The sequence below is a fragment of the Garra rufa genome, chromosome 11 (genome assembly GCF_049309525.1).
Source record: "Garra rufa chromosome 11, GarRuf1.0, whole genome shotgun sequence".
Taxonomy (NCBI): Eukaryota; Metazoa; Chordata; class Actinopteri; order Cypriniformes; family Cyprinidae; genus Garra; species Garra rufa.
In genome coordinates, this window is record NC_133371.1 from 34,792,609 (window position 1) to 34,807,015 (window position 14,407).

Below are 14,407 nucleotides of genomic sequence, written 5' to 3' on the forward strand. Positions count from 1 at the left end.
GGTCACATATGCTTAAAAACCACTAACGTTATAGGTTGTTTGTTATTGTCCCAAAAAACTCTATTGTTTTTTTCTGGGTGTGCCTATTAAAGGGTTAAGTTACATCCTTCCTTCCTGACAGTGTAAGCGGTCTTGTTAATGCGCTCTTAAGTGACATATTGGCAGTGTCTCAAAACCTTACGAGCTGACTACCTAGACTGCATTTTGGGCATTATATGTGCGTGGGAGTGACCGATAGGAGCACAGGACGCGTTCCGTCTGCTATTGTTTAATTGTTTTTTATAAATCCACATAATGTCTTTGAATGCTGCGTCGCGTCGCGTCGCGTCTTCCTTATGTTTCACCGTCTTGCGTTGTCGAGTTATAAACGGCGTGTAACTTCTATTACCTTATAATTTCGACCACGTTAAGTGCCATTCCGTTGCGTTATATCTAGCTCTTTTGAACACCGCCAGACGTGTGAACGCCCCCTTACTTTCTGAGGGGAATCAGTTGCCGCGGACTTTTGAGTGACGTGACAAACTCGTAGCGAGCGGCTAGGCGTTACTGTCCTGCCGTGCAGTTTTCCTCATCACTCCAGCAGACGGGCTTTAAACAAAGACTACCGCTGAACACGGAGCACCTGGCGTTCTCCTATGCCTAATGCGAAGTGGCGTAGCTTTTGTGACTGCGCTGTGCTGTTGTTAAATGGTGACACGTCTGGTTGGGAGCATATATTGTTGAATATCGTTTCAGGTTGCGTATTCTGTCACACAATCTGCGCTCAAGTATGCCGAGGAGAAAACAGCAGGCGCCGAAACGAGCGGCAGGTACGTTAAGTTTATCTGAACTGGTTTATTAAGATGCTCTCTTGAGTGTTTTCGTTTTAAACCGTTGTGTATAGTTGGTTTATATTACCTTGTATTTACAAACTATCGCGTTTAACTGCGTGGATTTGTATTTTCGCGTAAAACTCGTTCTAATTTCAGTCATACTTTTTGTCATGTTACTTGATACTTTTCTTTCAGTCCAATTCAGTTCATACGAAGATACTTGAATGCAGCTATTGAATAACGACCGTGCTTTTAATATTTAATTAAAAGTCATTTTGATGGAATTTATGTGGCTTCAAGACAGTCCAGAATTGATTAAGGGGTGTAACTCTCTGGGTATTGTAATAAGAAAAGACAAGAAAGAAAAACAAAAAAGTAAAAATATCTTAAAAAGGGGTAAATTCGTTAACAATGAGGTCTTGTTATAAGTAGTAACTTGACATAGTCATGTTTTGATATTATTTTTTTCTTCCTGTATTTTTATTTATTTATTTAAAGGTGCAAATCGGTTTTGTTTAAAGTATTAATATTAGACTAACTTTGGCATAACAGACAGCTAGGAAGCCATTTTGTTGTCATGTGACAAGAAAACCATAAACTAGAAAGGACCCATTTAGACCCTCATCTATATATCAAGGTCACTAAGTTGTTGTTTTGTATATTCTTTATGCAAAAGCTTGTAGTTTTTACGGGACAATAGATTAACCCAAATAAAACGTCACATTTGTAACTCGAATGCATAATAAAATAGTAAGTATAAAATTTAATTACAATAAAAAAATAAAAAATGTAGCATATATATTACATTTAAAAGCATGTTTACTTTTTAAAATGCACTGCAAAAAATGGCGTACCTTAGTATTTTTATCTTGTTTCTAGTCAAAATATCTAAAAATTATTAAATTAAGATGCATTTACTAGATGGTGACTAGATGACTTAAGCTAAATGCACTTAAGGAAATAACTAAAATTATCTGTCATTAGGGTAAATATTCTTAAAACAAGAGTATTTTACCTACCCCACTGGCTGATAATTGTACTTATTTTAAGCAAACTGTACTTAATTTATTTTTTTCCCCTTGGAAACAAGACTAAATATCTTATGTCATATTCCTTATCTAGTAAATGCATCTTAATTTAACATTTTTTAGATATGTTGACTAGAAACGAGACAAAAATACTAAGTAAGATAAGCCTTTTTTGCAGTGTAATAATTATGTACATTATATTCAGGGTATGAACATTTTCAAAACCGTGTGAAACCATTAGCAAACATTTTTTTAATGTGTCCTTTTTTATCAGCTCAGACCTCATGTCTTTATGCATCATTTACACATACATAGATGGGATACACGTAATCATTTTCGACTCTTTTAACTTCTCCAAAGAGATGGGAAGCACCGAAACTGCCTTAATGTCAACTAAAACATTATCTGTCTGCTTTATAGAATAGATCCTATCCTATTATTTAAAAGAGGAGGAGTTGTAGGGCATTTTTATATTTATAGCAGAGCGCTTTGAAACAGAGATACAAAGCCATTATTATATAGCCTTCACTGTTTGTGTGTGTGTGTGTGTGTGTGTGTGTGTGTGTGTGTGTGTGTGTGTGTGTTTGAGGCAGAGATGATGTGGAGTTTAATGGAGGGGTATGGCTTGCTCTGTTAGACTGGCCTGTCAGAACAGCTTTGTCTCATGTTGGATTTAATTGTTATCCTTGTGACAGCCTCATCCATCAAAGGCTTTAATGGTCAATCAGAGCAAGGCCATGTGAGTGCTCTCCTTCTTTTTCCCATAAGCTTGCCTGGGCTTTTATTTCATCAGTATGCTCCTCCAAACTTCACTCATGGCCGCTTCGCAGAGTGGTGACCGTGTGGTTTACAAGTGCGAGTTTATGGTTTACAGGTATGAACACAAACTGAGCCCCTGGAAGCAGGACTGCTACTTGTAACTTATTGATTCTGATGCATCGTTTTCTCTGTAGGTGATGTAGCACTCAATAGCAATCTTGTAGGTGAAGTCTTAATGAGAGATGTGCAGTCTAGGTTTAAAAAATAGCTTTGCTTAATTTGAGCACATCTAATTAGCTGTAAACTTGATGGATTCCTGACAGGTGTAATGATTGGAGTTGACAAGCTATGCGTCTGTCACCAAGTCATATTAGGTTTGTGCTCCCTTGATGTAATCAACTTGATATTAGCCGCTCCTGCTGGCCTTTCCTAATGCTGTAACCCAATTTAGCACCTTTATGTGACAAATGAGCTTTTTGGTGCCAGTCTGGATTCTAGATGATTCTGAACTGTTATGAGAAGTTAAATATGTGGAAACACCTACAGACGTTCTTAAAATGAATGTTTTCATCTGTCTTTGAGCCACATTTGGAACGACAGATTAGACATCAAATCTATTTCGAGAGTTGTACTTTGCCTCAACTCTGTTCGTTAGATCTCTCTCCGTCTGAGTGTGGGTTGATAATGTGAGTTAATCGGACACGCCTCCGCAAATCCCACGGGCCACCCTGGCCAAAAAGCTTCTCGGTTCTCAGGCTCTTTTGGGCGCGACTCCAGGCCCTGCCTTCTCCCGCTTTCTAAGGGTAAAATCAGTCGCTGTCAGATCTAAGGTGCGAGGCAGGTCATCCGGACAAGCGGCCATCAGTCATGCGTAGATGTGACGCAGGAGCTGGGCTTGATGGTGGCGGTGATGAAAGGCCAGGAAACCATAGAGGCCCACCATTCCCTAATCCCAACCAGTGTCAACATACCTCTCCAGCCAGGCATGCCTGTAATCACTGCCAACAGCTTCAAAACTGCTAGAACCCCATTGATTTACACGGCGGCTGAGACAAAAGATTAAAGTAATCATACACATTCCTGCGTACACATCTCACACATGCACACAGATGTGATGAGAACTGGTATTGATGCTTTAGTCTTGATGATGCTTTGTGAATATTCAGTTTAATCCTTAAATTGGTTAAAATTTTTCAGTTTAAAAGGATCATAGCCAAATCAAACATTGAAAGTCATAGCTGACTAGTAGATGTAGGTATCTTTTAGGTAGGTGTCCATGATAAAGAAATGGGGAAAAATCTAGTTTAAAACTGGATTTAAAAAAAAAAAAACATTTAAAAAGTTCTGTCAATCAATAAAAAAACGAATTAATCGCACTTTTTTTTTCTAAAATGAATCACGATTAATTATGATTAATCCCACCTAACAACTGATTAAAAAAATAACTACTTAAGCATATATTTTTTTCTGAAATTAATGGTGATTAATCCCACCTAACAAAGTTTTAAATATACTTTTATATTGTTATAATTTCACATTTGTGACACTGGACCACAAAACCAGTCATAAGGTAAAATTTTACAAAACTGAGATTTATACATCATATGAAAGCTAAATAAATAAGCTTTCTATTGATGCATAGTTTGTTAGGATAGAACAATATTTGACCGAGATACATCTATTTGAAAATCAGGAATCTGAGAAAATCACCTTTAAAGTTCTCCAAATTAGGTTCTTAACAATGCATTTTACAAATCAAAAATTACATTTTGATATATTTACAGTAGGAATTTTACAAAAAATCATCATGGAACATGATCTTTACTTAATTTCCTAATGATTTTTGGCATAAAAGAAAAATAAAAAATTTTGACCCATGCAATGTATTATTGGCTATTGCTACAAATATACCCCAGCGACTTAAGACTGGTTTTGTGGTCCAGGGTCACATTTAATCTTCAAATGAATGTAGAAACAACATAAAGACAGTATATTTTTAACATTTGTTTATTTTTTTCCCCTAAAATTATTTAGTTTTCAGTTTGAAGTACTATTAGTAGACTACTAGATGATGTTGTTTACTAGTCAGTGGTTTGAGGTGACCCTGATAAAGAAAAAGGAAAAAATCGAGTTTAAAACATGTATTTTTTTTTTACATGTAAAAAATTAATAGTGCTGTCATTCAATTAAAAAAGTACTAATTAATCCCACATTTTTCTGAAATGAATTGTGATTATTCCCACATAACAATCGATAAAAAAAAGAATCGCACATTTTTCTGAAATTAATTGCGATTAACCTTGATAAAATCCCACCTAATAGATTAAAAAAGAACAAATAGCAAAAAAAAATAAATGAATTGTGATTAATCTCACCTAGCAATCGAAACAAAACACTAATTAATCGCACTTTTTTTTCTGAAATTAATCATGATTAATTGTGATTAATCCTGCCTAACAATCAATAAAAAAAATCATGATTAATCCAACCTAACATTGAAATTAATCATGATTAATCACAATTACTCCCACCTAATAATCAATAAAATAAAATAAACTAATTAATCACATTTTTTTTTTTTTATGAATTAATACGAAATGAGAGGTCTCCCATCTGATGTGGTCGTAAAGACATTCTGCGGCTAAATAAACACACTTCTTGTCAAGAAAAAAAAAACCCGAAGCAGCAGTTGTGAGTTGGGTGGCCAACCCTAGCCCTACCCCTGTGTTAAATATTTTTAATGCTGTTAAACTGGAAAAATTAGTCGTCTGCGTTAACGCGCTATAAAATTATGAGAATTTTAGAGACCTTGACACAAAGTTGTGAAAGACTGACATCATTATTTAAAACTGTTTAACAGATAGGTTTTTTTTAAATATTGTAATTTTCAGATAAATAATATTACAATACATCACAATAGTTTTTAATGAGATGTTTTCTTAATTGTGACACCAGGACAGTTGTATAGCTCATTTTTTCACTATATGCCCCCCATATTCACATTGACCTACTGTCCAAAGTCTCATTTGAACAAGCACTCTATTGTGGTTGTAAACTTATATGAATGTTACTTTGCTGTGTTGACAATGAAGACATCAATCTTCTGTTAAGAAGACAAGAATCCATCTCTTTTTCTCATGGGAGGTGGCTTTTAGCTTGCGGTCCATTTTAGAAAAATGAGTCAGTCTGGTCCTCAGGGGTCCAGAAACCAAACCCTGGTGGAGAAGATCAGCACAATGCCAAACCGTCAATTACCCTTTCAACAGAGCCGTTAATCACGCTGCCACCCTTTACTTCTGGCATCCTGACACATGTCATCTATCACGCAGGCTTTCCGAGACGCCGAGGGAGGGAAGAAAGAGAAGAAATATTGTTGAGAATTACACCGAAAAGGCTGGGGAGAAAGTTGGGAAGTCAGAGATACAGGTCAAATGTAGAAAACGGAGGCGGTGCTGTGTAGGGTTTGTCATTAGAGTGAGAGAAAGTGACACAGGCAAGAAGATTTAATAAATTGTCGCACTGCTGAGTTAAGCTGTTAAGTCATTAAGTCATTGAAAGCCCTGTTTGGGTAGAGACCTCAGCCGATGACAGACTGAGATATATTACGTGTTGAGCAAGTGAAACAACAAATGAGTTCTAATTTAACTTAATGCGTGATAATTTCGACTTCAGCAAAAGGTTGGAAAGTCTTGTATTACACGTTTCGAAATTTTCTCCTACCAAACCGCGTTTTAATTCAGTCAGTCATCCGTCAATCACTGACTTTGTGTTGCACGCACCTTCGTGTGTGGGTATTCACGTATGTGGACAACATTTGTACGTGTTCACGTCTGCGCATTCCCGTCCGAGCTTAAAATGACATGCATCACTCAAGCTCAGCTGGCCTGTAAATGAACTCTAGCGTTCTCTCCCAGAGCTCTAGCCCTGCTCCATGATGGATGCTCCTTTAAAGAAAGAGATTAATGAGAGGTAGGCGGCTTAGAGGACCATTTATCACAGTGAATATTATTTGGACGGCTGTGTAAGCCTGTAACCTGAGAGTTAGAGAGGCATAGACAGAGCACAGGGTCTTAGATGTCCTCTCTATGATGGATAGCTTTGCTTTCTCTCTGTGTTTGTTACGAGACACCAGCTGTCCACCGGGTGGTCATTGCCGGATAAGATTGGGAGTTCGGTATTGCGTTCCCAACGAAGCCTTCCAGTATTCTCGGTGAACTCAATTCCTAGTTATCGGAAGCTTATTAAGGGAGGGTAACTCGGGGACAAATCCTTGCTTGAAAGGTTGGGGGTGGGTGGGTGACAGTCTGGGTTTTTTTTTTTTTTTTTTTTTTGATGTTGGTTTTTGCCCCCAACCTCCCCCACCTTGTCCCTGCAGAGTAGAATTATGAGTGCCATCCATCTCACTGAGTTCTTTGATGCCGGGCCATCATCTCAGCAGCTGCTGGCTTAGATACACATAGAATTGTTGCCAATCACTCTTGGCAGCTGAGGCACATCAGACACACTGTTGTCAAGGGGGAAAAGGAATCAAAGGCACACAGAGTGATAATTAGAGATATCTCTCCCTGAAAGGACGTTTGTGGTCGGTGGAATTCCAGTCAGCAGAGACTGTTTGCCTTCCCGCATTTACTGTAAATGGTCAGTTTTAAGTTTCTCCAGCAGAGAAAGAGAAACACTACAGTAATGCTGATGATACACTGGGCAACTTTTTGAGCAATTTTATCGGGCACTTGGGCACTTTCTCATTGAGAATGGGTAAAACATTCCTATCTGGAAAATTTAGATCTGTTGTGGGCGCTGTATCACACCTGGCTGCCTGTTTACGGCAACATTTGCCAAAGTTGCCCAGCAACATTGCTCAAAAAGTTGCCCAGTGTATCATCAGCATAAGGGCAAGACCCAGGACAACATTACGCACCCCTGTTTTTTGACTGCCCACTTTGATTGACTAAAAAATTCACACATTACCTTTGCTTCATTTGCAGCAAAGAACACGCTATTTTTGGCACAGGGGCATCTTGACGTGTTGCCTGAACGCTGCTTTATTTTGATCAAAGTGTCATGTGTTGCACATTAGCATGGCCTCAAGCAAGAACAATTCTCGCAGTTAGCCTCAATCTGTATCTCACTATGAGGTTGCGAGTGAGTCATGTGAGTTCTGAGGATAAAAAGCTACAGTATTTATGGACAGAAAGCTTTGTTTGAGTTGAGCAATCATCTCATTGGGTATTATCGCAGACTTACCTAACAAGAACTGCGTATGGCATTAAATGCAGTGACGTCAAGATGAGCAACTTGGATGATCTGAAGGATCATCTAGAGGATCACATTAGATGAGATTAACAAAATATGCCTACTTTTAAGTGTAATCATGTACAGTCTTAGAGTAAGCAATTATGCACGCACATTAAACAGGTTATTATGGGTTGCTCTTGATGTTCCAATCAAATATCATTGGCGCTGTTTTTGTCTGTAAAGTGGAGGGGATTAATGACTGATCATATGGAGACAAATGTAATAGTTACGTAAATCAAAAAAGTCTCCTGGATTTTTGCTCTCATTGCACACGTCACATTTTATTAGCTTAATAAATCACCCAGGCTGTCAGTCAAGCTTTTGAGAATAATTGGTTATGGTAGGTGCCTCCTGAGATGGATTATAAATCCAGGGTTCGTGCAAGGTGCTTGAATTTGACTTTTTGAAATTTAAGGCCTGGAAAACCCTTGAAAATAGTAATATTTCTGAAGAGGTACTTAAAAAGAAGTACTTGAATTATTGAAAGACAATGTATCTATGAAATAAGTCAATAAGCACATATCTTATAAAAAGCTCATAGTGATGGGTGTAACAGAGCTTTTTGTTACTTTGAATCAGTTAAACCATTTGTTTCAAATCAGAACTAAATTGTGTATCACAAATCATTTATTTAGATTGGAACTTTGTGTAATGTAAATTATTTTATTCAGTTCGGGACTTCAGAGCGTGGATCGTGATTCATTTGATTTAGATCGAAATTTTGAAGCGGATTGTGAATCATTTGATTCAAAACAGGACTTTGGTGCGGGTTCGCAAATCATTTGTTTCAGATCAGGACTTCAAATCGCATATTATTTTATTCAGGTTGGGACGTCATAGTGTGGATTGCGAATCAATCGATTTAGATCAAAACTTCGGAGCATGAATCGTATTCAGATTTTTTTTTTCTTAAACGCTAGAAAACATCAAACCATTAATGCAGTACAGTTAGAAAAAACAAAAGAAAAAAAGAAAGTGTACACATACATATTCCAAAAGTAATAGTGGCTTTACTGTAGTAGAAGTGTAGTATACTTTGTAATACTTTAATAGTAATACTTTGCATGTGCATAACTATTTTTTATTAGTATATTTTAATTTATGTATTTAAATTATTTTAGAATTTAAAATGTAAGACATTGTTCGATAAGTGATTGAAGTCCTTGAAAATCAAAAAGTAGTGCTTAATTTTGCAGTATTTGTACGAACCCTGTAAATCATTTAAGGTTAAAGATTGTGTTAAAATTAGTGGGTTGCCTGGGTCTTGATACACATTTGTGAGAGTATATGGTTTCTTCTTATGTTCTGAAGAGTATCTTCTGAACTTTTCCACCCCTAAGCTGACTTATTCTGATTCATCACAGGGTTATGATATCTGTTTTATATTTTACTTTGTTAAACTTTGGCATTTGTGCAAGAAAAAAAGCAATTTGCCATTGTGGACCCTCAGTGTGTCAGCATAATTGTCTCAGGGATATGAGAGGGCAGGAAAATGATCATGTCATTGTAGTTACACCTGGTTCACCCTCTTTTCGAGCAGCTTTGGAGTTCATGCCAAATCAGGCCGTTCAAATGACATCTTTTGATCAAGGCTGTCGGGCACGATCAGAGGAGATTGGCAAGTAATGGATACCTAGTGACAATCCAAATCTACAGAGGGGATAAGACTGGCCTGCACCTGCCAGTTATCCTTTAGAGCCCCCATCCTGCGGGCCGCTTGGCTGACAGCCAGTGAGAGGCTAAATGAGAGAAGCGCAGGCTTGTGAGATTGTGTATTATCATTTGAAATGAGAGCTATTTGTGCTTTAACACTCTTGTCAAGACTGTGGTGGATCTTGTAAGAGAGAGAAAGGAAGAGGGGCCGTTAGCGTGCCACAATGCACTTGAATCACGCTATGTTAGCTTGTAATTCAAGGCCTGCTGTATTTCCAAACATCTAACATGTCAAGCGTTTTCCGTTAGACATGAGCAACATAATCACAAATGCGCACACGAACAAGAGGGAATAAAGTGGAACAGAGATAGGGGGGTTGGTATGGCTTTCAAGGGGGCATTTGTTCCACTTACGGAGTCAGAGTGACAGTGTCAAACTAGCAGGGGACAGGCTGTCAGGAGACGGGATCGTCAGTCCCGGAGGACGGTGGTGGATGGGCTCTTTTGAGGGTGTGAGGGCAGCTGGCAGAGAGAAGGGCGACCGTGTCCCCTTGGATCTGTCATCGGGAGGTGCTCGAGCAGACACCTTTCTCGCAACACGTCACCTGTCCAAGGTGAACAGTCGTCAGGTGGGATTCAAAGTGACAGGTGGCTTATGTGCCGCCATCTTATGTCATTCCCCTTAACCTCTCAATCTATCTGTCCACCTTTTCCTTCTATCTATTTGTCTCTTCATATGTGCACAGGTGTGTCGAAATGTGGACATGTGGAGAGGTGGGCCGAATGGCAGCAGGTGCAACCCCTTGTAAATGGCCTGATTATATGCTTAGAAGCAAACAATTAGATACAAATCTTTGATTTTCGCTTGTTTGACTTTAAAATCTCTAGGTTATTTCTTGGTCCTCTGTTATTTGTTTATGTGCTTACAGGGTATCGACAGGATTTTAAAACTCAATTTTAAGACTTCTTAAACCCTGCACAAATAAAATTAATACCATATACACAAAGCACAACACTCGACTTTGAAGCATGCAGCGCTTATATATATATATATATATATATATATATATATATATATTCATTAAAATCATAGCCTTTTTAAGTTTAATCGTCACATTAAGCCATATTGCAATTCTTGTCTTTCTGTACCCACATTTAGGACCTCTTGAAATCATAATTAAGACTTTTTATGGCCTTAAATTTGATACAACTAAATTTAAGACTTTCTAAGGACCTGCAAAAACCCTGGCTTATGTGCCATTCAGAACTGAATGAATTCAATTCCTAATATTGATATGCATTTGAATTGAGGCAGATAACAGGATACAGAGTTGCTATTCAAATTTAAACACAAGACGTTGACTCTTGTTGGCCAGGGTGGAGGAATACTTCATTTCCCAGGATGAATTGCCTGCATGGTGGTTTAATTTTTTTGTGGGATGGCCCATTCATTTTAATTTCCAAAAGAATATCAATATCATATTAAATGATTATGTATGTTTACTTCATTTAGTATAACTTATGTGGTGTTAATCTAATATTTTCTTCTCTTTTCCCCCCACTAGCTTATGATTCAGAGAATGTTAAGGAGACCATACAGACCGAAGGCACTGGAAGTGATTGCTCAGTGACCAAGAAGAAACACCTGGGTGAAAGTGATGTGGGAGAAGACTTCAATAACCCAGCGGATGAACAAGATTCCCCTGCTACTGAGCTGTCAGGTCATGATGTTGACAGTGAATCTCACATAAGTGAGTCTAGTGACCCCACGTCAGATGCAGACAGCACCCCGGTGAAAAATAAGGAGGAGGCCACAACAGACTTTCTAAAAGACCGTTCTGAGGAGTCAGTATGTATTACAGACAGCCTAGACCAGATGAAGGCTATTTACAAAAGCTTCCTTAATAATCCCTACTGGTCTTTTTTGAGCTTGAATTCCTCTCAGCTAAATGCAGACGAACAGCTGGCTAGTAGCAGCGGTACCAGTAGCAGCAACAGCAGTCCTGGACGCAACAGCTATGACTGGCATCAGTCTGCTATCGCAAAGACACTCCAACAGGTTTCTCAGAAACAACCTAGTGCACTTGAACCAAACATTTTCTCCACTGTCCAGCTCTACCGCCAAAATACTAAACTCTACGGATCCATCTTTACCGGTGCTAGCAAGTTCCACTGCAAAAGCTGCAGTGCATCATACGACACGCTGCTTGATCTCACTGTTCACATGAATGAAACAGACCACTACCGTGATGACAACCTTGAAAGCGCTAGCAAGGATGCCAAGTCATGGTCCAAGCCACGCAAGCGCTCTCTTTTGGAAATGGAGGGAAAGGAAGATGCTCAGAAAGTCCTACGCTGCATGTACTGTGGACACTCTTTTGAATCCCTGCAAGACCTTAGCGTGCACATGATAAAAACTAAGCATTACCAGAAGGTTCCTCTGAGAGAGCCAAGAACAGCAATTGCTGCTAAAATTGTGTCTTCGTTCAGGAAGAGGGTTCCAGTAGAGCTGGATGTTGCAAAATCTTTGCACGCCACAGAACAGACAAGAAGTCCCAATGGAACTGATATTTTTCAGATGTATTCTGAACAAACCAACAAAGATGACTTGACAGATCAGAAGACAAGCCGTGGTGCACAGTTCAAGTCTCAGAATCTCAAATGTATGGAGTGTGGAATTTCACACGACTCTTTGCAGCAGTTAAGCGCTCATATGATGTTGACCGGCCACTTTGTTAAAGTCACCCAAACATTACAAAAGACGGACAAGCCTTCCAAAAGTAAGTCTGAGAAATCTCAGTCAGGTACACCATGTTCTTCCCCTCTCTTAGCCATGGGAATCTTGGAGTCACCGTCCCTGCCATCTGTAGCAACCGGGGACAAGAACAAGACACAAGAAATGACTTCTCAGAAGGACAAGGAGCCTGCAAATACAAATGAAGTTAAGCAGAAATTTGGCATTTCATCAAAATCTGATTACCTAACGGAAGATGATCTAAAAGAGAGTCCTAAAATGGATTTTGATATTCTAAAATCACTGGAGAATACAGTTACATCAGCCATCAACAAAGCACAGAGGGGTGCCCCGAGTTGGAGCGGTTACCAGAGCATTCATGCAGCTTATCAGTTACGAAACCAACTGAAACCTGCTCTAAACAACTCAGGCTATGTTTCTTCTCTAACACAATCACCCAGTCAGGAAGGCCAGTCCATTGACAAAAGTCATTTGATCCCTCCAAGCACTCCACCAAGAGCTTCCTCAACCACAGTCCACGAGGTGGACAAACTGGAAAAGAAAGTAACAGGAAAGACTCCTGACTTGAATGGGCAAGGATCCCCACATCGGAAATTGCTGAATTCTAACGGGAAACCACTAATAAGTAATGACAGCACGGTTACTATGAGCAATGTCTCTGAGGGTAACCCAAATGAAAGGGAAATTCAGCACACACAAGATTTCAGAACTCGCCCTACTTCCAATTCAGATCTGTATGATGATGCTAGTCTACTCTCAGCCCAGCCTGAGCCAAAACAACCCTCTGTCAGTCCTCTAAGTGCCCTTCAGTCTGTTATGAATCTTCATCTGGGTAAAGCTGCCAAACCGGTAAGGCCTGTCCAGGACCCTATGAGTATGCTTCTCAGGATGAGTAACAGCATGGCTGAAAGGGCGGCTCTTGCCGGTCCATCTGGTCACTCAGCAAAACTTAGCCAGTTGCATTCTGACCAACCAATAGACTTGTCCAAAGGCAAAAGTGAACAGTGTCTCAAAGCTGCCGCTCTGCCAGGCAAAGCTTTGAGTTCTTCTGTGTCTGGTGCATTTGTGAGTGAGTCAACTAGTTCAAAAATCGTAACACCTGTGAGTCCTTTACGTGAGAACGCCCTTTTGGACATATCAGACATGCTGCGCAATCTCTCAGACTCTAGAGTTTTGAAATCCTCAACACTTTCATGTAAACCAGAGCAGGCAGAAATCGAGGGTTCTCACACTTCAGATGAGGCAGAGGATGCCTCTGTGGTGCATAAACGTAAAGGTAGGCAGTCGCACTGGAAACCCCAGCACTTGCTGATTTTGCAGGCTCAGTTTGCATCCTGCCTCAGGCAGACAGCTGATGGAAAGTATGTGATATCAGACTTGAGCTCCCAGGAAAGGATGGTCATATCACATATAACAGGTCTATCTATGACAACCATCAGCCACTGGCTGGCCAATGTGAAATATCAGCTTAGACGAACAGGCAGAACAAAGTTCATAAAGAACGTTGACTCGGGACACCCAGTTTTCTACTGTAGTGAATGTGCAACACAGTTCCAAGCTCGTTCTACATACATCTGTCACCTTGAGTCACACCTTGGGTTTAAAATGAAGGACTTGGCTAAACTTATATCTAAGGATCTGAACCAGAGGATTGCAAAGCATTCTAAAAGCCCGGCCATAAAACCTGTGCTTCCTGCTGTACTGCCAGCTAGAGGATGTCAGGAGCAATTACCACCAGTGCCAGCGCTGTAACATACAAGCAACTTATAAAACAATACAGTTAGCACTGTATGCCAGGATATTTAGTTGAGAACAGACAGTAGGATGATAATGTAAAGATTTATATACAGGTACTTATACTGCCCTCCAAAGGCAAAGCGCAGTAACTACGCATTTGGTCAAAACTGAGTTAAGGCTTAAAATGGACTTTGTGACAACTGTTTTGTCTTGTGGCAAAGTCTCCTGGTTGAATTTTGTCCCAAAGAAACGAGAGTGTTTCAGAGAAACAAGAGTGTCAACATGTTTGACTAGCTGGCGTAAAAACTTTAAAGGCATTTTTCTCAGTTTCAGTGTTGGCGTAGTTACTGCACTTTGCCTTTGGAGGG

At 39.4% G+C, this 14,407-nt stretch overlaps 1 protein-coding gene across 1 annotated transcript; it reads left to right on the top strand.

Moving 5' to 3' along the window:
* The first annotated feature begins 373 nt into the window (after nt 1-373).
* On the top strand, nt 374-14,054 carry LOC141345799 (teashirt homolog 3-like). Its single transcript, XM_073850721.1, has 2 exons — nt 374-809; nt 11,113-14,054. The coding sequence occupies exons 1-2, from the start codon at nt 770-772 to the stop codon at nt 14,052-14,054; spliced, it is 2,982 nt and encodes a 993-aa protein (XP_073706822.1). The 5' UTR covers nt 374-769.
* Nucleotides 14,055-14,407: the final 353 nt, after the last annotated feature.

Excerpts from the sequence above, each read along its gene's own strand:
- LOC141345799 (XM_073850721.1), top strand. The coding sequence starts at position 770 with ATGCCGAGGAGAAAACAGCAGGCGCCGAAACGAGCGGCAG. Across the intron at positions 810-11,112 it reads GGCGCCGAAACGAGCGGCAG|CTTATGATTCAGAGAATGTT; the intron begins GTACGTTAAGTT and ends TCCCCCCACTAG.